Source organism: Rhamphochromis sp. 'chilingali' (assembly GCF_963969265.1).
Source record: "Rhamphochromis sp. 'chilingali' genome assembly, chromosome: 13".
Lineage (NCBI taxonomy): Eukaryota > Metazoa > Chordata > Actinopteri > Cichliformes > Cichlidae > Rhamphochromis > Rhamphochromis sp. 'chilingali'.
Genome location: NC_137940.1, coordinates 33,959,734 through 33,984,321, shown reverse-complemented (window position 1 = coordinate 33,984,321; position 24,588 = coordinate 33,959,734). Strand labels below are relative to the sequence as shown.

Below are 24,588 nucleotides of genomic sequence, written 5' to 3'. Positions count from 1 at the left end.
ACAAGAGAGGGGCTCAAATGGGGTGAGAGTTGAAAATATTTAATTTTTCCATTCACCATCTTCAATGTGCTTCATAGATAGCTCAATATAATGGTCTAGAAACAAAACTAACCTTTAACCTCGCATGTTCTAACAGTATAGGACTGCTAACAAAATATAATTATAATATTAACATATTATATCAGTAACAAATACCCTTTAGAGGGTCATTATCTGTATAGCAGTTTGCACCATAATGTATGCTAGCTGTAGGGGACATTTTCACTGTGATTAATATCGCAATGCAAAACCAAATATTGGCTGTTGTAATCAATTCTGCATACTTTTCATATTTCCTTTCATTTCCTTCCTCCTCACTTGAAAGGCTAAGCTTTTTAAACAACAGAATTACAGATACAGACAAGAAATATTTTACGTTGAAAATGTGAATTAACATACTGTAGCTATGCTGTGGTTGTCAAGAAGCATTTTGTGATTTTTATCTTTACTTTACTTACTTTACTTTGTAATACTGTACGCGACAAAGGACTAACTAAATAATGAAGCAACTAGTTAAGCTGATCGGACTTGGCATGGTCTGTGACTCTTGCAAGTTAAATAGGAGTAGTTTATAAGTGAAACGTTACAATATACTGTATGTTTAGGAGATTTGCTGAATATTAATATGCACAGTATTGTACGTGCCATAAAAACAACTCAATCACAGTGGGAAAGGGGAATATTAAAACTCTGTCCAATCTTATTTATACAATGCAGCATACATTACCCACATCTGGTACTATCCAAAGCCTCTAATTCTGCCCATGGGTAAACACAGAACAGCAGCTTTCACCAATAATCTCACGTTTTGCGTCAGTTGTCCTACTATTGATAAAGCCAGACCATCACTCAAGCAAACAGTGTTGCAAATCTGGAGATGACTGGATTTATCACTGACAGTTAGCAAGACAGAGTGAGGTGATGAGAGTCGAGCTGCTGTGTACAAGCACACGAGATACAAAGAAGGTCCCTCTTGCTGTAGTGCTTATCTTTGTAGCAGCCCTTCTATGAAGGAAAGGTGGGATTGGGTGTGGGGATGTGCAGTGGCACAATAAACAATGCTAACAATAAAATAAAGTTATATTTTATAATGCTTCTTTAAATCTTGAATCCATCATTTTTGTTTGAGAAGATATTTCAGAATAAAACATACCTCTACTCCACTTTTGTCTTTGTATACTGTATATATATAAATATTTTTTTTGTAGGACAAAAGTGCAATATAGCTGTACTGTGCTCATTTGAAGTCTTGCTCTCATGAATTATGCTGTCATAAAATCAACAGATTGGCGATAACACAGCAATCTCTGGCTTTTGTCCAAATGCAAAATCTGTTCCTTTCTCAACAACAGAAAGAAACAGAGTGACCTCTGTAAACAACACCTATAGACACAGTAAATAAGACAAGTCAGTAAAACACAAGGGCACACACAAACACAGAAGCTGTCTGTCTGTGTATGTGTTTGGATGCTTGTGTAGCAGTATGCCCTGGGTACATTAATTATTGTAGTGCCCCAGAATGCCAGTCTACTGTAACCTCCCTGGGGCACCTTGCCTCTGCTTTGCCCACACACATGCATTCATACACAAAGGAAGACTGAGAAAATAGCTTAAAATAGCTAAAAACATACAACTTTGATAGTATCTGTCACAACTGTAGTAATGCAGAGTCTATAGGGTAGTCTGCCTGCACCAGAATCTTAGAACAGAAAACATACAGCATACTTTTTCCCCATTTCCTTTAATTTTCTGTAATATACGTAAATGTTTACATTAATATCTAGATTATCTTTACTTATAATGCAGACACATTTAAACTATAAAAGATGTTTAAAAGCCAGGACTTGGGGGGGGGGGGGGGGGCAAGAATGTTTGTCCTGTGTATACATGTAACTGTCCAGCAACCACAAAAGAAACCCAAAGGGTCACCCTAGTGCTCCATCATCTCTGGCAAAAAAGGGTTAAACATCAGAGGAAAACTAGAAGATAGCGTGTGTATTCCCAAGGTTGAGTGCTGTGTTAACCTTTATATTATTAAATATCACCCAACAATTAAAGCTATCTCATCTTTTTAATAACCCAAGGCTGTCATGATAACACCTAGCTTTTAATCATTTTTTCAAATTGTGAAAGAAAATTGGCCTCCAAGGGCAAACACTGAAAAAACTACAGCGGTTAACCTTGCCAGTGGTGTTTAATAGTGGGCAAAGTTGCATGGTACGATGTGCTACTGACTGTATAAAGATATTTAATGTCAAAGTAAATTGTTATCTTCACGCACCATTTCAAATGGCAATAAGAGGATATTTAACCTTTTTGTACAGCGTGAGGGGATTAAGTGAAACATTATAAGGGAGACAGGAACAGTCTCATAAGCTCAGAGGGTTGCTGCTCTAATCATTTAGCTCTTTGGCAACATTCTCCTGGCTTTCTGCTCTTTGCGTGCGTGTGGGTAACAGTCACTCCACTCCAACAGCAGCTTGCAGCATGCTAGGCCACCAGTGCCATAGTGATACCACGCATTGCCATGGAGACCGCACATACGTAATAGGGTGTGTGTGTGTGTGTGTGTGTGTGTGTGTGTGTGTGTGTGTGTGTGTGTGTGTGTGTGTGTGTGTGTGTGTGTGTGTGTGTGTGTGTGAAAGAGAGACAGTGAGAGAGAGAATGGGGGTTGGGTTTTACAGAAAACTATCATTCACTCAATGTTTCAGTAGAGCATGGTTCTACAAGTCAGTCATGGGTGACTGGCAGACCCATAGCAATAATCGCGTGATCTCTCCAACTCTTTCTGAACCAGAGGGCTGTGCTCACTGTATGAAACCAAGGAGTCGGTAGACTGAAACTAGAGGACAATCTATTATTCCTTCCCGTGGATGATTCAGGATCATGTCTAAAGCCCCACCATGGGAACCAATATCTATTTTTTCACAAGCTTATATGCTAAAACATTTCCACAGTGGCTGTAATGCCTAAACAGCTGATGCAATTTGAAAAAGTTTGCACCTCCGTTAGAATTATTAAAATGGTGTCGTAGTCCAAATATTTATAGACCCAAGCGCCTTTTTCACTGTCTTTAAGTAATTTACATTAATTGACAAGGTATGTTTGCTTTTAGTTGGAGTGAAAATACGATAAAATATATATTTTTAAACATCTAAAAGGCATTAAGAAGATCATCTCTGAGCTTTTTCCAAGTCTGCTTCTCATTAAATCACCAGTTCCATCTCCACCTCTCTTTTAAATGCTAAAGCTAATTAGGAACAGACGGAATGCCTGGCATTTGTCAGCTAACCTCTCCCCTTTTGTACAACAACCATCTTCAAAGTCTTTATCTGCTGATTAGCGCTGCCATATTTCTTCTCACACAGATGACTACTAAGCTTTTTTGTACCCAAGTGACAGGAAAATAATTCTAATTCGTATATCAATGGAAGCTAAATATGGCAGTGAGACATAGGACCTGAGCACTCTGCCAGACACTTTGTGCCTGTTTGTTTGATAGCAATACAGATAGATGTGGAGATTCACTCCTGGGTAATTGCCATCATTTAGATGTTTATTTGCATTCTGAAAATTTGCAGCTAAACGTGAGGAATAAAATTAGACAAAGATTGTAATTGTGATTTTCAAATAATATGACATTGATATTTGTGATGTTATTTAATTAAGTATTTAAATTATATTAACTATTGAATATAAGAAATGCTGCCATTATGATGGTACAAACAGCACAGAGATTAGGCCATCTTTCTGCTTTTTAAGTGTTAGTGTTTAACTCATTTAGTTGTCTGATTTGTAGAGAAGAAATATTCTATGTTTAGAGTCAATTACAGCCTTTCATTCAAATATATGTTTGTTTAGACATAACATGTCCTTTACAGATGTTTGATATACTTCACAAAAGAAAAAACACAAAATAATACAAAGAATACACTGTTGGATCTGTTTAAACATCTCTGACTGTAGCTGTCACTTGTTAATTTACATTTAGACAAATTAACAAGTGACAGCTTTCGCTGGGAGCATACTCAGGGCTTTCATGTTCTCTGACCTTTGCTCCTATTGTGTCTCAAAATGTGAGCACATGCCTCTGTTCCAGTCTGAGCGTATGTGTGTACAATATGTGTGTAAAGGTTCCTAGGCTGTAATGATGTGGCAAAATCTCTGTCATGGTGTAAGAAATAGCAGCATCCTGCTCTGGATGACTAATGGGGCAAATGTTCCCTCATTATTTCAGCACATATGTAAATATGAAATGATTAGCTAAAGAGACTACCAGTTTTCTTGTCCTCTTACCCTTACTTCTTTTCGGACTTCAAAGATGAGGATGATTGCTGATGATTTGCTAAAAAATCTCCAAGTCACAGACCCTGAAGACCTTAGAGTTAAATCATGCCAATAAAAAAACTCATTAACCAGCTCTGGCATGCCTTATTTGACCCTCAAGGTGCTCTAAGCAGGTTTGCAGAAAAGTAGGATGTATGAAAAATGTAAATTGAAATGTAGCATCTATGTTTTACGCTGGCACATATTTGTGCAGTGTATGTAGATGAGTCATGCATTGCATGACCCTGCAGTTTTCAGGTCCCACGTGAATTATGGCTGAATCATAACTAACTCTGCCGGAGGCAAAGGAGAGGTTCTTAAAAGCTTCAGTGACAGATTGCTGTGCACGGAGTCCTAAGCAACGTGACTGTGAATGTTAAAACTGCAGAAACTGTTCTTACAAAAATAAAGCTATAATACAATAATCATTTAATAAGCTGCACTCAGGTCAGGTTATATGAAATAAAGTTTAGCTCCAGAGGAATGTGGAGGACCAAGTTCATAGCAAATCACAGGCTTAGATTAATATAAAATACCATATATTATTTTTAAGTCTTTTTTTTCTTTCATTAATACTTAACTCCACATTGCTTTTCAGTTGGCCATTTAAGGCAGGGTACTAGGAAGAAAAGATTATACACCATGATTTAGATGTGCATCAACTTGAATATACTTCTAGCTGGCCAAAACTAATAGGAGTCTCTAAATGCCTGTTATCAGAACAAAGTCCAGCATCTGTCCTTGCCAGCATCACAACAGGAGTTAGCTGGAGGAGGGAATCAAGTGCAGGAGATGCTCCCTTGCCAAAACGGATGGTTGAACAGTCACATGGGTGAATCATAGCTAGATAAGTCAGTCGAAGCCCTTGGGCAATATCCATCATGATGAGACAGCTACGAGAAGATGGAAAGAAAATAAATGACTAAAACACTTTGATTTTCTTTCAGCTAATCTCCCCTTCAGTACCCTGAAAATGGGCTCCTGTCAAAGTGAAGAGGGACATCTGGTATCAAACATGGGATATGCAATATTAGTGGCTTCACTCGTCTTCTAAAGTGATGGGTAAGCCACCGTACTGTACATACATGATATTTCCCAAATAAGCAAAATTGCACATTACATAAAGTGACTTATAGAGCATGAGATTTACAGCTTTCATACTACATGTTGGATGAACATAAATATATCATTAACTGCTATTTCTATGGAACAGTGACCATGGTGCTCATTGAGATATGAAACCAACCAAGACGTTTTTTAGCCGATCAATAGAGAGTAGCGCGTGTCTGAAAGAGGATATAGAGAACTCGAGGATGTATGTTGCAGAGTTTCTGAAAGTTTGTATAAAAAGCTTCATGCTAATTATACCCCATCAAGTAGGAGCAGTCTTAGTCCCAGAATACTGTAAGTGAAGTGATGTTGTCCTACATAGTTTTTTCTCCAGTACGACACATCAAGGATGAGTATGGAGTATGATTAAAAGCATCATCTCAGACACCGGCTGGCTTAAACTGTCTGCTTACTGATGGAGACACAAAGAAAAGCTCAGAGTCTGGCAGAGCTCAAGGTCATGCTTCCTTCTTTTAAGAGTTGCTAACTTTAGACACATTTATTTTCTTGAAGGATGGGCTCTGTCTAAAAACAGATGATGAAAGCAAAAACATTTCTATTGATTAAGCTAAAACTACACTTACACCTAATATCGTGTCGCGATTTGTAAATTAAAAGATTAACTCTTACTTGAGATAAAAATGTTTTCTTGTCTTGTGTTTTTTAATAAGGAAGAACACTGATAATTGTCTGTATCTTTGTCATTTTGTGGCAACTTGTCTCTGTTTTTATAAGTTTGAGTTTTATTTTGTAACTGTGTTTTGTGTTTATACGTCCCTCTTTTCTTTTGCTTCCTTCACAGCTCTGTGTATACCATTTTCAATGTACACTCCCACCTTCTTTGCACTTTTTTTCCAGAAGTTATTAAGGAACTCTTTTATTTCACTATCTGTCAATTTGCCTGCAAGGAGATTTTTTAGCATTAATCAGGTCTCTGTCCTTAGAAAACCCCACTAACTGGCATCAAGAATAACTGAACATTATGCAATGAGGTCAAATGTGCAGTGCAGCGAACTGGATGTGAACAATATGAAGCTCAATTTAGTCTGGCCACGCACTCTGGGTTTCTAATGCACCTGATACATGTCCTCATGAAAGGTCTTGGTTTTTCATTTCCCTGGGGGGAAGCTGCGGTGCAGTGGCGTGTCATGAAACCTCATTAAGGTTCATAGACAGGAAAGATCAAAAGAATGGCTCTTGTCGTGCATACAGTAAGTGATGAGTGGTTGTACTGTATATGGCATCCCAATTATTATTAAAATTATGATAGTGTTTACAAAAGATCCGAATGTATGTGAACATGCCAGTGTGATTGCACGGTGTCAGATTAGGATGGATTTTTTCAGTTTACTTAAAAGCGTTAGAAGGAACAGATTGACTAAGCTGAAAATGACATGACAGGGGACATGAGTCAACTGATGGAAGTGGGTGGGTAAATAGGTCATGTTCCCTATCCAACACAGAGTCTCTCAGCTTTCAGTTCCATACCCCCATTCCTGTTAGTGAAGTTAGCACATAGAAAAATCAATGTAAGCATAATGAAAATGAATGGCAGTGGGCTAGTGTTTGACATATACTGGTGGGAGGAACCCTACACAGAAAAGATGGAACAAAACAAAACACTAAAGCAGCAGTGGTGCTCTGTGGTCTGAAGCAGGCATATATCAAAGAACAGAATTAGATTTGGAGAATCATACCAAAGTCTTCAGACAAGATTTTTTACATTACATGCTGAGTGGTCAAGTAAGGAGTTTTTAGCAACCTTTAAACCTGAACAAAAGTGTCAAAATAAAGCAGATTTAAGGGTGATAGCATGTTTTTTAAGTGTGAATTGTTCTAAAGAATCAGAAAAAATGTGTTAAATAATAAAGGACAAACTTATGTGTGCTAAAGCTACACTAATAATTAGCTGTTCACAATTTTTCCCAAAGTATTGTTTTCTAAGAACTATAAATTAGACTATTTGGTAGCAATGACATGCTGGCCTGACTTCACTCAACATGCTCTTATATTAATAAGAAGTCTCTTAGTACTGCTGAATCATATTTGTAGCACAGACCATGGGGAAAAGGCCACTGGAGAATCTTAGCATGACCTGCGACATGCACCATCATCCTGGGTCAATGTGTGTGTTTGCAACTGAGGAGATAACATCAGGAGATTATAACATATTAACCAACGCTTTGGCAGTCGTAGCAGATTAGGGAAGGGATGTTTTGTTGGACTGGCCTGATGTGGTGATGGTTTATGTGTGATGTTCAGTGCTGCTGATGGACTGCCTCACTGTCTATGTGATTGCTACCCATTACATCATTCTGTGGCCTGTGACATCCTACTCACACACATCAATAGGGACAAGCAAAGCGTACACTCATCATACCTACTATTCATCATACACAGAAGAAGCACTCATGTTATTACAATACACGAGCGGTGCCTCTCAGTTGATTTGGCTGCAAACAGTGCCCACTTGTACACAAAAAAACTAGCCGATTGGATATTTATCAATGTACTACCAACCTGCGTTAATGCAAACAGTTACAGCTTTTGCTACTCCTGTTCAGATACAGAAAAAACAGGCGGTGAGAGAGTGGTGAGGTCATGTCCCACTTCCTGCATTAACAAAAAGTAATGTAAGCTATTATTAGTGGAGGAGCACTGAATCTTTATTAACCTCATTCACATACGATGAATGACTAAGCCCTCTGCAAATAGTAAACAAAAGTGGATGGATTCTAGTTGAATAATGGAAGGTAAAACGGTACTAAGTTTTAACATTTCCTTCTTTCCTTTTTTGTAATTCTAAAAACTGGTACTGTTTGTACTGTAGATGCTGGATGGGAGGGCTCAACTTGTGTGCAACACAGCTTGCAAAACAATTGTAGAAATCCTGGGAGGCAGATGCTGTGCTGTATGTGGTTCTGGGAGCGGGGGGAGGTAAGGCAAAATGCAGCTGGCGGGTCAATGAAGCAACAGCAGAATGCACTAAGGCTCGGAGAAGGCTTTGGGGGGATATGGCAGAAGTCTGCACTGGGTTGCCTCAGCAAGACAAAGCTTGGTTGACCAGTCTGTCTTTGATGTCTGCACATATGTATTTGCATGCACATCTGAATCCTGCATTATTTGGTCAGCATTTGACAGCTGAGGTTAAGCACATCCAAAGAGATTCAACATCTCTGTGCTGCTGTTTATTCAGTCCAATGCACTGACCTGTCCCTCTTGGTGACTTACATGCCTACTGGAAAATTAGATTTCAGGCTTCAATAATGACTTCACAGCATACTGATGTAAGATACCTGACAGAGGTTATGTGCTTGTATGTAGGAGCAATGGGGGGGGTGACAAGCTTGAATGACATAGGAGCACTACACTCTGCTGAAACATGTTGAAGGCTACTGGTTTGTATAGCAAGGCCTTCAAGTTACCTACATTTCTGAGTTTATTTTATAAAGACACACCACATAATTAAGAAGCACTGAACATCTTAAACCTGAAGTAGCATGCAACCACTAAATCTATAGATATCTACAAGTCTAGGATACCAATGTGAACACCCAGTTTGATGCAGTATCATGATTAAATCGATGATTTGACAATTTAAGCCTTTTTTTTTAAAACTACAGCTGGTTCCTCAAAACTCTGGAGGAGATAGTCATATCTACACTGTGCTGACTTGGAATTAAAATGTCAACTGTGGAATGCTCTAAACACTTTCCAGACATAAACTCCACTGAAAAGAAGGTAAACAAACAACCTGTCTCAGATTTGTGCAGCACCCCAAAATACAACAAAAGAAATTGTGAAATGGGGGTTGCATTAAATGCTTAAGTCTCAGTTCCCTATAATCCCTTTTGATTAAATGTTCTTAAACGTCAGCTTACAGCACCAACTTTTCTGCAACATTTGGCAATATCACTACACATAGTACACCCTCTGTATGTGAAGGACAGCAAAACTTTTCTAGTCCTTAATCTGGTTTTGTCTGCCTCAACGGAATTGCCAAGTCATCTTAGGGGGATGGCAGGCGACATGATGGGAACAATTGGGTGTCTGTATGAATCTTACCCAATATTAGCCTTGGATGGCAAGCTGGCACATTACTTGGTACCCCTGAGAGTAAACACTCAAGGGTTTTACATAACCCCGCCAGCTCCCAAGATGACCCTCCAACCGTCTCTACTTGTCTATTGTTCTTTCAGTCTCAGCTGTTGCAATGTTTCAGCACTTGTAGTGTAGTGCTTCTGCAGATTAGATTAGATCAGAAGGTCTTAGGAGCTTTTAGTGTCTTTAATGGTAATCACACTTTTTTTGACAGTCATCAGTTTGCCACAACTGATGATTTCTGATAAATATATTTTAAAATGATTTCACTCTGTAAATACCGATCAGATCCTTCAGAAAGAAAAAGCATCCAACCTCAGTTTATTTAGTTATTATTCAGTATTCAGCTGAGTGTCTGAACTCAGCAGTAAAACCTGTCTAATACTAGACCTTTAAAACATATATGTTTATATGCATATTTTTAAGCATATAAACATAATATTAAATAACATGCTTAAAAAAAGCACATTTGGTTATCAGACACTTGAAATCAAAGGTTAAAAGGGGTTGGAACAATCTGGACAATCTGGCACATTCAGTTAATGAGCAATTAAATCTGGAGGCAGGTTAATGCATGTTACTGTCACATGAATACTGCAGCCTGGCATTCTTTCCCGTGATGGCATGGGGATATGCTCTATTACCAAGAAAATAATGACATCCCACAGCATGGGGTCACCCTCAACACATCCGCTTTCTCTCCTTATCCCTCTCAAGCGATCATGGTGCAGATGTGATTTAAGTTGCGATTGTAGTACTAATGTACTCATGTTATGAGTGTAATTTGTTTTTGTTTTGCAGTTACAACAGTAACTAACTATATATAAAACTACAGCTAACGTTTATAATTTACTGTATATAATTTCTACATACCAATAATAGAATGTAGAAAAACTTGCTGAAGCCAGAGTCAATGAGGGCTAAATAACACCACAGAAAATTATTGAACTTGTTACTGTGGGTGCAAAAGGAAAAAAGAAAAAAGCTACAACTGTAGGTAAAAGGAGAAGGTTTAAACACTAATTTTTTGTTTTTTGTCTCACATCTAGGAGGATACGGGTAATTTAACTTTTGTTTTAGCTCTAAGAGTAAACACAAAGAAAAAATGGACACAATAAGGACAGTTGGGCAGTCTCTACCAGTGAATCCCTGTGCTATGACTTGGCAAGGGGAACAAGCTATTGAATAACTAGCAGTGCCATGCTGCAGTGCTGGCAGAGGACCAAATACAGTATAGTGTGCAGTGTATTGATTTTGACTGGTATTGTTTGAGGTTATTATGTAGTGGCAGAAAAATTGTAAAATAAAAGCAAAAAAAAGGAACAAAAAAACACGATTTCCATCCAGGCTCCATTTAGAATATATGTATTGTCCATTTGAGTATTTTGCTTCAGATTCCAATGTGGGATTTAAATTTAGTCTCAGCTGCTATCAATAACAACAACGCTTTCAAAGATGCAAGGCTCTCAAACTGTTATAGCTTATTTTCTCATAATTATCTAAAAAAAAAAAAAAAAAAAAGGAAAAGGAAAACAATTTAAGGTGCATTAAGAAAATCGACCCCTGCACTGTTTGTTTTGGCAAGAGCAACTTATTTTTTAATTCACAAATCACCAACTGCCAGTTTTTAAATATATATTATTAGCATAGCAAGGCACTGTAAACTGAAGAAGTGATGATCTGTATAAAGTGCAATGTTTACCAATACAAGAAGGAAGAGAATGAACTTGTGTCGTATAGAGGCACAGTTTTTCAGTTGTAGTTGTAGATAAGGTCACAACAGCATCACAGAAGCAGCCTGTTATACTACTTAAAAACAGAATGTTTTTGAACTGTTAATATATTACATCCACTGAACATCTTCACCTTCTCTCCAATAAGTGACACTAATTTGTGTATATCTGTAATCTCCATCCTGGCAGCTGTCAGAAGCTAATTTGCTCGCTTCTCATTAATGTGGTGCTGACTCAGCAGCGTGCCTCATTGCCCCCATTAAATAGCTTAATGCTTGTTTACTCTGAGAAAGATGTACACACTGCTTGTGTCACAGTTACTTTAACGTGACTCCTCTAGTGTGTGGTTTAGACTCAGATTGTAGTCAAACATGAACTTTAGTGAATAAAACAAAGTCCATTAATGACATAAGCTGGGATATTAGTGTCAAGCTGGGTGAAGAAGTCAGGCAGTGATGGGAACTACTGACTTCATTAGACCGACTAATGTGTGCCGGGCAATAAACAGACGTGAGAAATTAAAACAGACCGTTTCTGCTGTCCTTGGACTGCATGAAATAAACAACTAGTATTTGTCAATTAATTACGATTTAGCATCTTTTATTTGCCAAACCTCACTTTAATTTACACAATATGAAAAAAAATATCATATACTGACTAAAATAAAGCCTTTTCTCACAAAAGTATGTTGCTCTTATCCACTTTTTCTTCTAGTCTCTGTTAGAATTCTCTGCAATCAACAGGGAGCAGCTTTGCTGAAATGCTACTGTACATATAATGTACAGTGTTCCATTTGATGTGTGCCCTATAGTTATCACATACTCTGTTTGATTTAAATCTAGCCTTAGACTTTTCTAATTTATTTAATAGAGTTTCTGTTTGTAAGGGAGGTTGTGGGTGACATGCATCTCCTCCCGTTGCATGCACAGCACAAATTTTGATTAACTATATGACATGATGTATATTTAAACTGTGTACTGAACTGTATATCCACTCATGTCAAAGCAATTTACTGTATCTCTAAACAGAATGGCCCCGGTTATTTGCTGTCTTATTTCACTCTGTGTGGATATTGCCATGAGGAGAGAAACTGAGGCGTGCAGGGGAGAGAGAAATGTTAATTAAATAGACAATGATGGAATGTAATAAGCCTGGCAACTTGACTTTTCTGCATTGGTCTCCTGAGTAATTTCTTGTTAATGTTGCAATGAACTCCCGCTCCTGCTGATTGTTTATGCTTTCAGCTTAAGCTTCAAAGGTGCCAGAAATTAATGCTACATTAATATTTCTGCCAAAATCAGAGAAACATTTCCATGAACATACGTACTATTTTTACGTATATGACTTTGAAACCCATTTGGAGAGTAAAAACATAAATGTGACCATTTTATTTCTAGGTTTGTATGTCTGTAAGATTTAAGTCTAAGGCCATGGTTCTCAGCCCAAAAAAAGTGTGGAGCACCAGCTATGGGTTAGGAGTGAGTTGCTGCCCCAAATGGTGGAATTTAAGTATCTCTGGGTCTTGTTCATGTTTGAGGGTCGCATGTAGATTGGTGTGGCGTCACTGTACCAGTCTGCTGTGGTGAAGATAGAGCTGAGTGTGAAACATAGGCTGTTAATTTACTAGTCAATCTATACCAGCATATGTGGTTGAAACCCCAATGACACCTCTCTGGACTCATAGAAAGACGAATGTAACTATTTTATCCACGTAGAATAAAAGTTTTATCAGACTTACGAAGTGAGAAATATTCATCAGATAATTGCAAAGAGAAAGGTAATTGCATTTGTCCTGGAAAAAGTAGAAATTTATTCTAAGGCACAAATTTTCTCTTACTAGAAAGTTTAATTATAATATTTAGGTGATGCTGAAGTCCTCAAACTGACCTTGAAAGCACACTTTGGTTTTGACTTCTCCTCGTATACCACAGGTGATGTGGAGGTTTTGTCTAAGTGGCCAGAATGGGAAGTACTACTGTACTTAGTAGAATTTTTAAGTATCGGTACTTTACTTGAGTATATATTTTTCTGGCAACTTTTTACTTTTACTTCCTACATTTTAAAACAAATATCTGTACTTTCTACTCCTTACATTTTCAGAACAGGCCCGCTACTTTTGGTTGAACAGTATCATTTATAGCGTTAAAGTGGGCAGGAAGGAGTAGAGGTGCCCGTAAGTTGTGTTTGCGGTACTTCAGCATCTAGCTAGCTCTACAGAAGGAGAGGAAATATCAAGTTGTTAAATTCAGTTGTGTAAATCCACAAAGAGCAGCCGTTCAGCTGATCCTGTGCACTAAGAAAACCTAGTGAGGCTCACATTAGAAATGACTGTGAATTGTAATTCTTTTCCCTATGCTGAGCCACTACACAGATCCTAGCATTCCCCCAATCTGCTGAAACCCTGGCTGTTCTCATTTTACTGTTTAGGTGTGGAGGCAAAAGAAAAAAGTTTGTTTTTTTTAAATTACCTTTTACTGCATGTGACCTACATAACAGATTAGAATCCGAATTTAGATTAGAATAATATTTGTATTCTCATACACTAATAATATTTTATTATTACATTAATATAGCACATGGTCTCACTGCCGTTACCCACGTGAGCATTCAAGTCTCCCAGCCGGAAAAGGGTGGAGTGCCCACTCCGGGTCGGGGATGAGTTCCTGCCCCAAGTGGAGGAGTTCAAGTATCTCGGGGCCTTGTTCGCGAGTGATGGGAGAAGGGAGCCGGAGATCGACAGACGGATTGGGGCTGCAGCTGCAGTAATGCGGACGCTGCACCGGTCCGTCGTGGTGAAGAGGGAGCTGAGTGTAAAAGCGAAGCTCTCAATTTACCGGTCGATCTACGTCCCTACCCTCACCTATGGCCACGAGCTGTGGGTAGTGACCGAAAGAACGAGATCGCGGATACAAGCGGCAGAAATGAGCTTCCTCCGAAGGGTGGCTGGCCTCTCCCTTAGAGATAGGGTGAGAAGTTCAGCCATCCAGGAGGGGCTCAGAGTAGAGCTGCTGCTGCTCCACATCGAAAGGAGCCAGCTGAGGTGGTTCGGGCATTTGACAAGGATGTGTCCTGGGCGAAGTGTTCGGGGCATGTCCCACCGGGAGGAGGCCCCGGGGCAGACCCAAGACACGCTGGAGAGATTATATCTTTCGGCTGGCCTGGGAACGCCTTGGTGTTCCCCCGGATAAGCTGGAGGAGGTGGCTGGGGAGAGGGAGGTCTGGGCTTCTATGCTTAGGCTGCTGCCCCCGTGACCCGGCCTCGGTTAAGTGGAAGAAGATGGATGGATGGATGGATGGATATAGCACAAGGTTCAAAAACGGTTACTAGGGGCTACTTTTTTCTTTCTTACTTTGAGTACATTTCAGAGCTGGTACTTTTTTACTTTAACTTGAGTAAAGAAGTTTCCTCTATTACTGGAGTATATTTTAACAATAATATCTGTACTTGTAGTTAAGAAAAGAAAGTCTGTACTTTTGCCACCTCTGTAAGTGGCAATACCTATCATTCTGAATCAGAATCAGAGAAACATTATTAATCCCTCTGGTACACAACTGTGATGATATCACTGTTTGTATGCAACACAAGGCATGAAGTGGGTGGCTTGACTGCGGGCCCATTATACCCACCGTTATGGTGGCATATGCCAAAAGTAACATCACATATGCTGGTGCAAGCTCTGCTTAGGCGTATTTCGGCTTGTCATGAACTTCTCGATTTTTGTAACGTTGTACACATGACACAGCTAGCTTGGTGACCACAATCATGTAAGTTTTTAAAAATAAAATTCTAATAATGTCAATGCAGAATCTCATAAATGTTCAGATTATACAGAGGGAAATCCTACTGCAAGTAGAAAAGATAAGATGAAGAAGAGATGTGTTCATGATGTGTTCGTTTCCTTCGTTTCACGTCTTTTATTGGTATACCACTGCTGATGTAGAGGTTTGGTTTTATTGCCTATCATTTAGGAGAAAACTGTAACAACTCTGGTGTACCCTCGATACCATTATAATTTATGACGGGGCTGTGATGATGTCATATTTAGTTCATGACACAAGCAGACCCTATTTGGGCCCATTACAGAGAGGGCAAGGAGCTTGGTCATTCGGGTGAGGTTTAGAGTAGAGCCACTGCTCCTCCACATCAAAACGAGCAAATTAAGGTGATTGGAGCATCTTACTAAATGCGTTTCAGGCATGTCCTACCAGTAGGAGGCCTCTGCATAACAACTCTTGAGTGGCTTTAATTTGCACTCTTTTTATTGTCTGCTCAAAATGACTAAAAAATTGAAGTTTGTATAGCAGTTGTACTTACATCTGGATAAGGCTAAAAGCACATAAGAGAAACATAAGACTAAAAGTACACAGTAGGACTTTCATAAAATTCAAAATACAAATTTCTCCTCTTACATATGATCAGAGAGGTTAGGTAAATGCAGAAGAGCATGCAGTGCTGATATGACACTGATGCTTTTCTGCTACCCTGCGCTCTCCAGGTACCAAATCGCATTATCATACACATGATTTATTCATGCATAGTCTATTTATGCATCAACTTGGAATTATTGCCTTTATGCGGAAAGACAGACTGCAAAGGACAGAGAGAAAATTAGACAAGCTGCTACTGTGGAATGAGTGCATCTAATGGTTGCATGTTTGGTCTTGTTGATATTGCAGTAATGTGCAGGCTGCAGTGGGATCCCCCAACAGACTGTGCTATTATCAGCAGCAAAAGTAACCCCCTGAAATGTAATTGCAACTTTGTGGTGATTCACCATCATGCATAAGTGGGAAATAAATGGTGCTACTACTTACTCCTCTGGCATTTCTGTTTTCATTTCCTTGGCAGCAGATTAAATATTTGTCAGTACAGTAGAAACACATTAGGTAGTAGCATAAATGTTGCACAGGTCCTGGTCCCCAATGTGTCAGCATTACAAGTTCAGCGACAGCTGTGATTGGTTCAAGATATCAAGCTGTTGTGAAAAGAATGAAAATAAAAGGCCTAACGGGATGGAAATCTGCAACTACAAACAGGCAGTTACTCTTTGTATCCAGCATGGCTACAGCTTTTACAGAATGGCACCAGTGGCAGCCTTGCTTTCTGTGTAAGGTTCTTTGTGGGTGACTCTGTGCCCATTATAATTAAAAAAGAAACAATTTGCACAAACACAAAGAGAAAATCCTAGAAAAATTAGGTTTTCTTACGTAATTCTTTGGCTAAAAGTTGTGTATAGGTATAAGTCTATAAGTTGACAATGACTAAGCTTTTTGAGAGAACAAGGACTGTGGATATTGTCCCTCATCACTTGGTCTAAAAATTGATTTAGAAGGACTCTCCCAATAACCACAATTTAAAAACATTATTCATCTATACCATAACTTATTCAAGTTCCTCGTGTGCATTTGAATGCGAATATGTGTGACACCTAAAATGTCTATGTGTGTGAGAGACAGAAAAAGAGAACAAGAGACAGGGATACATATGATAAAGACAAGTTTGTGAAATGGGTATCTCAAAAGTGACAGCATGTGACATTTCTTTCTGCAACACAGTCACATTTCTACGTCAGTTAGCATTTTAAAACTCCTGCAATTTAAAGTCAGCCAATGTGAAAGAACATCTTGTGTCTGAAATGGACAGGAAAGCATAATTCAGCTGGAAATACTTCTACAGCTTATTAAGTATGTCACACGCAAATACTATATATATATATGATTTAAGCACTTTACTTCCCAGATTGCCTTAGAAAGTTGTCTGTCTGTGTATATATCATATAGCCTCAAACTATAAAGACAAAGTCTTGCAGTACTTTGAATTATGGATGGATATTTACACAGATCTGCTCCTCAGGCACCATCTTTTGTTTCTACTGTGGAGACACAGAACAGAGCTAAAGAGAAAAACAGAAGCAGAAAACAATGATTTGAGTATAAAGAGAAAAAGATGGTTACACAGACTGAGTCAAGGAGAGTTTGGATAATACAGAGAACAAACTCTTTGACAGCAGGCGACCCACACAGGCCTGAGAATGTCACACATGTCTCTGGACGTGTAAAGCTAATATACTGGTCCCACTTCAGCCACTTCAGTGTACTTCTGGGATATGCATCAGAGGAATTGGATTGACTTTCTTAAAGCCTAGGTAATTAATGGATCTTGCTGTTCATACTTCTTCAAAGCAAGTGTCACTGTTCACAGTTCAACAATCTACTCCTGCTGGCACAAAAGAAGTCTTGTTTTTACTACTTATTGTGATAGTTTTCATTTACTGTCACTGATGTAGTTTAACCATAGAGGGAAAAATGTAACAAACTGCAACAGCCTGGACTGCAGTCCACTGTGACTTACAAAGTCTGTTAGACACAGAGCTAAGTATTCTAGAAGCTAGAGTCCATGAACATCATTAATAAGCAACACAAAGCAGTTGAAATGCTGTTGCCATGGTAACAGTGTGACGGGACTGACTTTCTTGCCCAGATTTCTCAGAACGCATAAACTTACATTAAATGCCGTCTTTTCAACGAATGTAAAAGCTAATTTGTTGCCATTCTACCAAAAAATATAAAACATTTTTGTTTTGTTTCTTAATGTGGGAGTTTGTGCTTTTGCAAAGATTTTCAGGAGACAATTACATATTCTTTATAATCTGTGTATCTGTCTACACGGCCTGTTCCATAGATCAGTTTAATAACACAGTTTCCATTCACATCATGCATCAGCATAAATGACATCCTCATGAACAGCTTACGTAAGAGCTGTAGTCTCCCCTCCTTCCTTTGTAAATTCAGTCACGTCCAACTGGAGCTGCAGACAAACTGAATAATACATCTGTAATTCTCCAGCCAGACCTCTGTTAGTATACCACTACTTTATCTCTCTCACCCTCACTTTCTTTCCTCACAAGGATAAGAACGTGTGTGCAAGTCCTTCAGTGAGTAAAGAGAACGTTATCAACAGGTCAACTAATATGACAGGTCCAGAAACTCTGTGCCAAACATGACATTTAAATACAGCAGAATATAGACCAGCACACTGTAGACAACATGTGTGAGAGAGTTCATCTCTTACCAATCACGATGTCTGTAAAGGAAAGCAATTTCTACAATCGTAATACCATACAGAAGGTTGAATGATAAATGAGGTAGCCAAAGAACCTGAATGCCAGAAAGAGCAAGGTGCAGTGACATGCTAGGAGCAGAAAGTTTTTATTTTGTTTTTTATTTTTCTTATACATGGACTTCTCTTAACAAATTCTGCGTACTTGTACTATATGCAGGTATATTTTCTCCCCATAGCTGCATACAGCAAGTATTGAAGCAGGAAAATGAAACATGGAGGAAATGTAAAACAAAATAATGTTAGGCAGGGAGAGAAGGAAGGAAGCAATGGTAGGCTGCAAAAACCAAGACCACTGAACCACAGGCAGAAGCATAGGAAACACGGGAAGGAAGGAGAGGGAGGAGGGGTTTGCTGACTTGACAGTCTGTGGATGAGTCGATCACTCTTTAGTCATGGATATGAAACATAATCTTCACAGCCTTGTGTTGTTTTGTTTTGCTTTATTGGGCCAGTTTAAGTGGAAGCACATACTGAAATCGCCTAGTCATTGAACTCATTAGGGCAGCAGCTGCCTCCATCTATAACCCCTTTTCTTTTTGCACTTTGTTTTGGTCTGTGCATGCGCCTCAGGGTGGCAATGACCGAGTTAATGGTTTGGGGTAGGGAGGGGTGGACAGGAGCTACAGATGCTATGCTCCTCAGTCCAACATAACGGGTATGCAGGCAGACACACATACGCTCACACAAACACGCACTAAACTTGACGAGGCCCAGGGAGAGACGCCGTCCTACAAGTTCTCTGCTAGCGAATATCCCCTCAGCACTGGGTCGTCTAATATGCCCAACACGCACACTTGCACGCACGCCTTCGTGCACAAACACACACATGCAGAAGCGCACCAGATGCTCTCTAAAAATGGAACAGAAATTTTGAAAAAAAACTTCGTTTGGAGGGACAGAATATGAAGAGGGGGTGAGATGAGAGTGGCCGAAAGAAGCGAGGAGCATCAGCAAATCAAAACAAGGAGGGGTGCAAACAAACCTTCGGGTTCTGCGTTCTCTTTGTGGGCGACTTGCTTCAGTGGGCAGCAGAAGATTTCGTGACACTTAGCACGAAAGGGGGACCCTTTACTCCTTATATCCGCAGAGTGGATGGAATCCTGCCGTAACATAATGTACTCCTGGGTACCTGGGGCAGCGTCATCCTGGACTGTGGTGTGCCATAACAGAATGAACTGGGGTTAGAAACCACATAAAAACAAAAGAAAACAACAACAACAGCAAAAACACAAGCAAATAAAAAGGCATTAGCAACAGCAACAGCATTAAATAACGGTACTAAAATGCATACTGACAGGCAGAGCAGGGAGAGAGAGTACAGGAGGATAAAAGAGAATAAGAAAGAAATAGACAGGCTCAGATAAAGAACACTAAGATCACAAAAATAACTCAAATAACAGACAGACAAATAAACAACAGTGGGGGTTGTGTTATATATATCCTTAGTCTCTGAAAAGGAAAAGTGTTAAAATAACACAAAGAAAAGATAAAGGGACCAAGAACAGTTCAATGTTCAAACTCAGTGTTATGGCAGGTTTTTAGCAGGCACTGGACCAGCACTTAAATGAGGTGATTGGGGTTGGGAGAATAATATTAAGTTGTGGACAAGCCAAAGCAGGCAAACGTGCAGTCTGCTACAGTATATATGAAGCAAGCATCCCAGAATCTTAAGGCCCCTTTCTGACAACATATCCACCCCATTTATTTTGAGTAGGCAAGCAAATGCAAGGCCATGCACAACCCCCCAGATCACACTGGGTGGCCACATTTGCTTTCATGAAATCATGCTTGGGACAAGTGACATTAAGGAGAGTTTTTATAACTTGACTCTGCATGTCTCTATAGGATTTCTGGGGTCTTGTGAAGATCCTTGTGTTTCTGATTCGGTCTGGACTGGGCCTAATGCATCCGTCCTCTTTCAGGCACAATGCATGGGCTTTAATCATTGACCTATTTTCTCTCTGTTGATGGATTAGCTACAAGCAAACCAGTCCAAATAAATTGTATCTTTTTATCCTAATGGATTTCAGTGTCATGCCTCTCTCTGACACACTTATTATTAAATGAAAATGACAAAAGAGAAGGCCATTAATCATCTGCCTCCACTGAACCACAAATAGGAGTAATACCCTGTTCATCTATGACATGTGTGACCAACATAATTATCTTCCATTTGCAGAAAAATGACATTATGAATAATTCCAAGGTTTTACATATAACTCATGACTCATTTTCCCTCACATTCAACTGATGATCTGATATTAAATCTTTTTGTATTGCATGTAAACTTCAGTCAGCCTCATCCAGAGGGCTAATCCATGAATTGATAAATACAAACTCAGATGTACAAACACGTACACAGACCCTCAGCACACATTGATGTGGATGCACTGTACTTTAACACCTAGTATGTCAAGGTACATACACACCTCACACATATCTTGAAAAAACATCTTGTACTCTTGTTTTGACTGTTTAATATTATACCTGTCATTTATTGACCTTGATATGTTGTAACCATATGGAGGAAATCCTGACAGAGCAGTGTGCAATCCACTATGACTTCCAAACTCTAAGATTAAAAAACAAACAGCATGAAAAAGTATATAAGCAGCACATGGCCTTACTTAATGTTTTTAACTAGTCTTCAAGATAACCTATAAGTTACTGAACACTGTGTTGTAGAGATAAAATGTTCTTCATCTAGTCTATGTGCTGCACACCAGCAACAAATCAACAATCCCAAACATATAGCTAGACTAAAAAAGGAAAAGGAGTCAGAGCCCTGAACGTCATAGACATCTGTGGTTACAAGAATCAACACGAGGCACCCAATGCCCTTACAGCCAAAGAAAGCTGTTGCAAGTTCTTTATGATGCTGAAGAACAACCAACCTTCCAAGTAAAAACTATGCAGGTGTACATGGACTTTACTACTTTAAAGATCATGGGTGGGTCCATAAAATATTAATTTGAGTTTATTCTCACTCACTCATTCTTTTAACTCATATTTTTATACTTTGTTTGAAGTCACTTGGAAAAGAAAAGTTAAATATAAGCTAGATTTTTTTTTAAATGCCTAAAGCGTCTTCACTTTTAGTCACTAAAATGTTTTCAGAGTGTGCTGTATTGTTATTAATGTACTCATAAATTGTTTGACTTTCCTGAACTGTTGATTATCGTGGGGTTTAATGGAAACAGTGGACTCTGTATAGGAGCAATATGTCTATCAGCAAATGGCAATCAGTGTGTGATTATAGTTCAAAAATCCAACTTAGGCAACATTATGACTATGATTAAGATTGTTGTTGTTAATGTTAATAATTATAATTGTTATTATTAAAATTATATATATAAAAAAAACACCCAGCACGCCCCTGCGGGCGGTTTATCCTTCAAGCTCGGGTCCTCTACCAGAGGCCTGGGAGCTTGAGGGTCCTGCGCAGTATCTTAGCTGTTCCCAGGACTGCGCTCTTCTGGACAGAGATCTCCGATGTTATTCCCGGGATCTGCTGGAGCCACTCGCCTAGCTTGGGAGTCACCGCACTATATATATATATATATATATAAAACACCCAGCGCGCCCCTGCGGGCGGTTTATCCTTCAAGCTCGGGTCCTCTACCAGAGGCCTGGGAGCTTGAGGGTCCTGCGCAGTATCTTAGCTGTTCCCAGGACTGCGCTCTTCTGGACAGAGATCTCCGATGTTATTCCCGGGATCTGCTGGAGCCACTCGCCTAGCTTGGGAGTCACCGCACCTAGTGCTCCGATTACCACGGGGACCACCATTACCTTCACCCTCCACATCCTCTCGAGCTCTTCTCTGAGCCCTTGGTATTTCTCCAGCTTCTCGTGTTCCTTCTTCCTGATATTGCTGTCATTCGGAACCGCTACATCGATCACTACGGCCGTCTTCTTCTGTTTGTCTACCACCACTATGTCCGGTTGGTTAGCCACCACCATTTTGTCCGTCTGTATCTGGAAGTCCCACAGGATCTTAGCTCGGTCATTCTCCACCACCCTTGGGGGCATCTCCCATTTTGACCTCGGGACTTCCAGGTTATACTCGGCACAGATGTTCCTGTACACTATGCCGGCCACTTGGTTATGGCGTTCCATGTATGCCTTGCCTGCTAGCATCTTGCACCCTGCTGTTATGTGCTGGATTGTCTCTGGGGCATCTTTACACAGCCTGCACCTGGGGTCTTGCCTGGTGTGATAGACCCCAGCTTCTATGGATCTTGTGCTCAGAGCTTGTTCTTGTGCTGCCATGATTAGTGCCTCTGTGCTGTCTTTCAGTCCAGCTTTGTCCAGCCACTGGTAGGATTTCTGGATATCAGCCACCTCCTCTATCTGCCGGTGGTACATACCGTGCAGGGGCCTGTCCTTCCATGATGGTTCCTCGTTTCCCTCCTCTTTCTTGGGTTTCTGCTGCCTGAGGTATTCACTGAGCACTCGGTCAGTTGGGGCCATCTTCCCAATGTATTCTTGGATGTTCCTTGTCTCATCCTGGACTGTGGTGCTGGCACTCACCAGTCCCCGGCCCCCTTCCTTCCGCTTAGCGTACAGCCTCAGGGTGCTGGACTTGGGGTGAAACCCTCCATGCATGGTAAGGAGCTTTCTTGTCTTTATGTCAGTGGCTTCTATCTCCTCCTTTGGCCAGCCTATTACCCCAGCAGGGTACCTGATCACGGGCAGGGCGTACGTGTTGATGGCCCGGATCTTGTTCTTACCATTCAGCTGACTCCTCAGGACTTGCCTGACCCTCTGCAGGTACTTGGTGGTTGCAGCCTTTCTAGCGGCCTCTTCATGGTTCCCATTTGCCTGCGGGATCCCCAGGTACTTGTAACTGTCCTCTATGTCTGCAATGTTGCCTTCTGGTAGTTCAATCCCCTCAGTTCTGACTACCTTCCCTCTCTTTGATACCATCCGACTACACTTCTCCAGTCCGAACGACATTCCAATGTCATTGCTGTATAGCCTGGTAGTGTGGATCAGTGAATCGATGTCTCGTTCACTCTTGGCATACAGCTTGATGTCATCCATGTACAGGAGGTGGCTGACAACTGCTCCATTCCGTAGTCGGTATCCGTAGCCAGTTTTGTTAATGATCTCACTGAGGGGGTTCAGGCCTATGCAGAACAGCAGTGGGGACAGAGCATCTCCTTGGTAGATCCCGCACTTGATGGTGACTTGTGCTATGGGCTTGGAGTTGGCCTCTAGTGTTGTACGCCACATCCCCATTGAGTTCCTGATGAAGGCTCTTAGGGTCCCATTGATCTTGTACAATTCTAGGCATTCCAGTATCCAGCTGTGGGGCATTGAGTCATAGGCCTTCTTGTAATCAATCCAGGCAGTGCACAGGTTGGTCAGTCTGGTCTTGCAGTCTCGGCTGATTGTTCTGTCTACCAGTAGCTGGTGTTTTGCGCCTCTGGTATTCTTGCCAATTCCTTTCTGTGTCCCGCTCATGTATTGACCCATGTGCCTGTTCATCTTAGCCGATATGATGCCTGACAGGAGCTTCCATGTAGTACTGAGGCAGGTTATTGGTCGGTAGTTGGAGGGGACCGGTCCCTTCTTGGGGTCCTTGGGGATCAGGACCGTCCGGCCTTCAGTTAGCCATTCCGGGTGTCTCTCGTTAACTAGCAGCTGGTTCATTTGTGCTGCCAGACGCTCGTGGAGTGCAGTCAGCTTCTTTAGCCAGTAGGCGTGAACCATGTCGGGCCCTGGTGCTGTCCAACTCTTCATACTGGAGACCCTTTCTTGGATATCTGCCACTGTGATGGTTACTGGACCCTGTTCAGGGAGGTAGCTGTGGTCTGCCCTCAGATCCACTAGCCACTGAGCATTGCCGTTATGGGTTGCATCCTTCTCCCATATGCTCTTCCAGTATTGCTCCGTCTCCAGCCTTGGTGGTGCTGTTCTCTTATTGTTCCCTTGCCACTGAGAGTACACCTTTGCTGGTTCTGTGGAGAACAGCTGGTTTATTCTCCTGCCTTCTATCTCTCTGGTGTACCTCCTCAAGCGGCTGGCCAAGGCTGTGAGTCTTTGCTTGGCAGTTTCCAAGGCCTCAGGTATGGACAGCTTGCTGTATTTCTTAGGCACCTTATTTGTCGCACCTTGCTGCAACTCCGTTAGTTGGCTAACCTCCCTCCGTGC

General features: G+C 40.5%; 1 protein-coding gene across 5 annotated transcripts in view; it reads right to left on the bottom strand.

Annotated features, from left to right (window-relative positions):
* Positions 1 to 24,588, bottom strand: part of fgf13a (fibroblast growth factor 13a) — a 104,639-nt gene that overhangs the window by 29,357 nt on the left and 50,694 nt on the right. For 4 of the 5 annotated variants that reach the window (XM_080900326.1, XM_080900327.1, XM_080900325.1 and 1 more), the window contains one exon: positions 19,415 to 19,582. The exons of the other annotated variant lie outside the window; for it this stretch is intronic. In XM_080900326.1, coding sequence (XP_080756452.1) covers positions 19,415 to 19,582 — 168 coding nt within the window. The remainder of the gene's footprint in view (positions 1 to 19,414; positions 19,583 to 24,588) is intronic. 5 annotated transcript variants of the gene reach the window in all.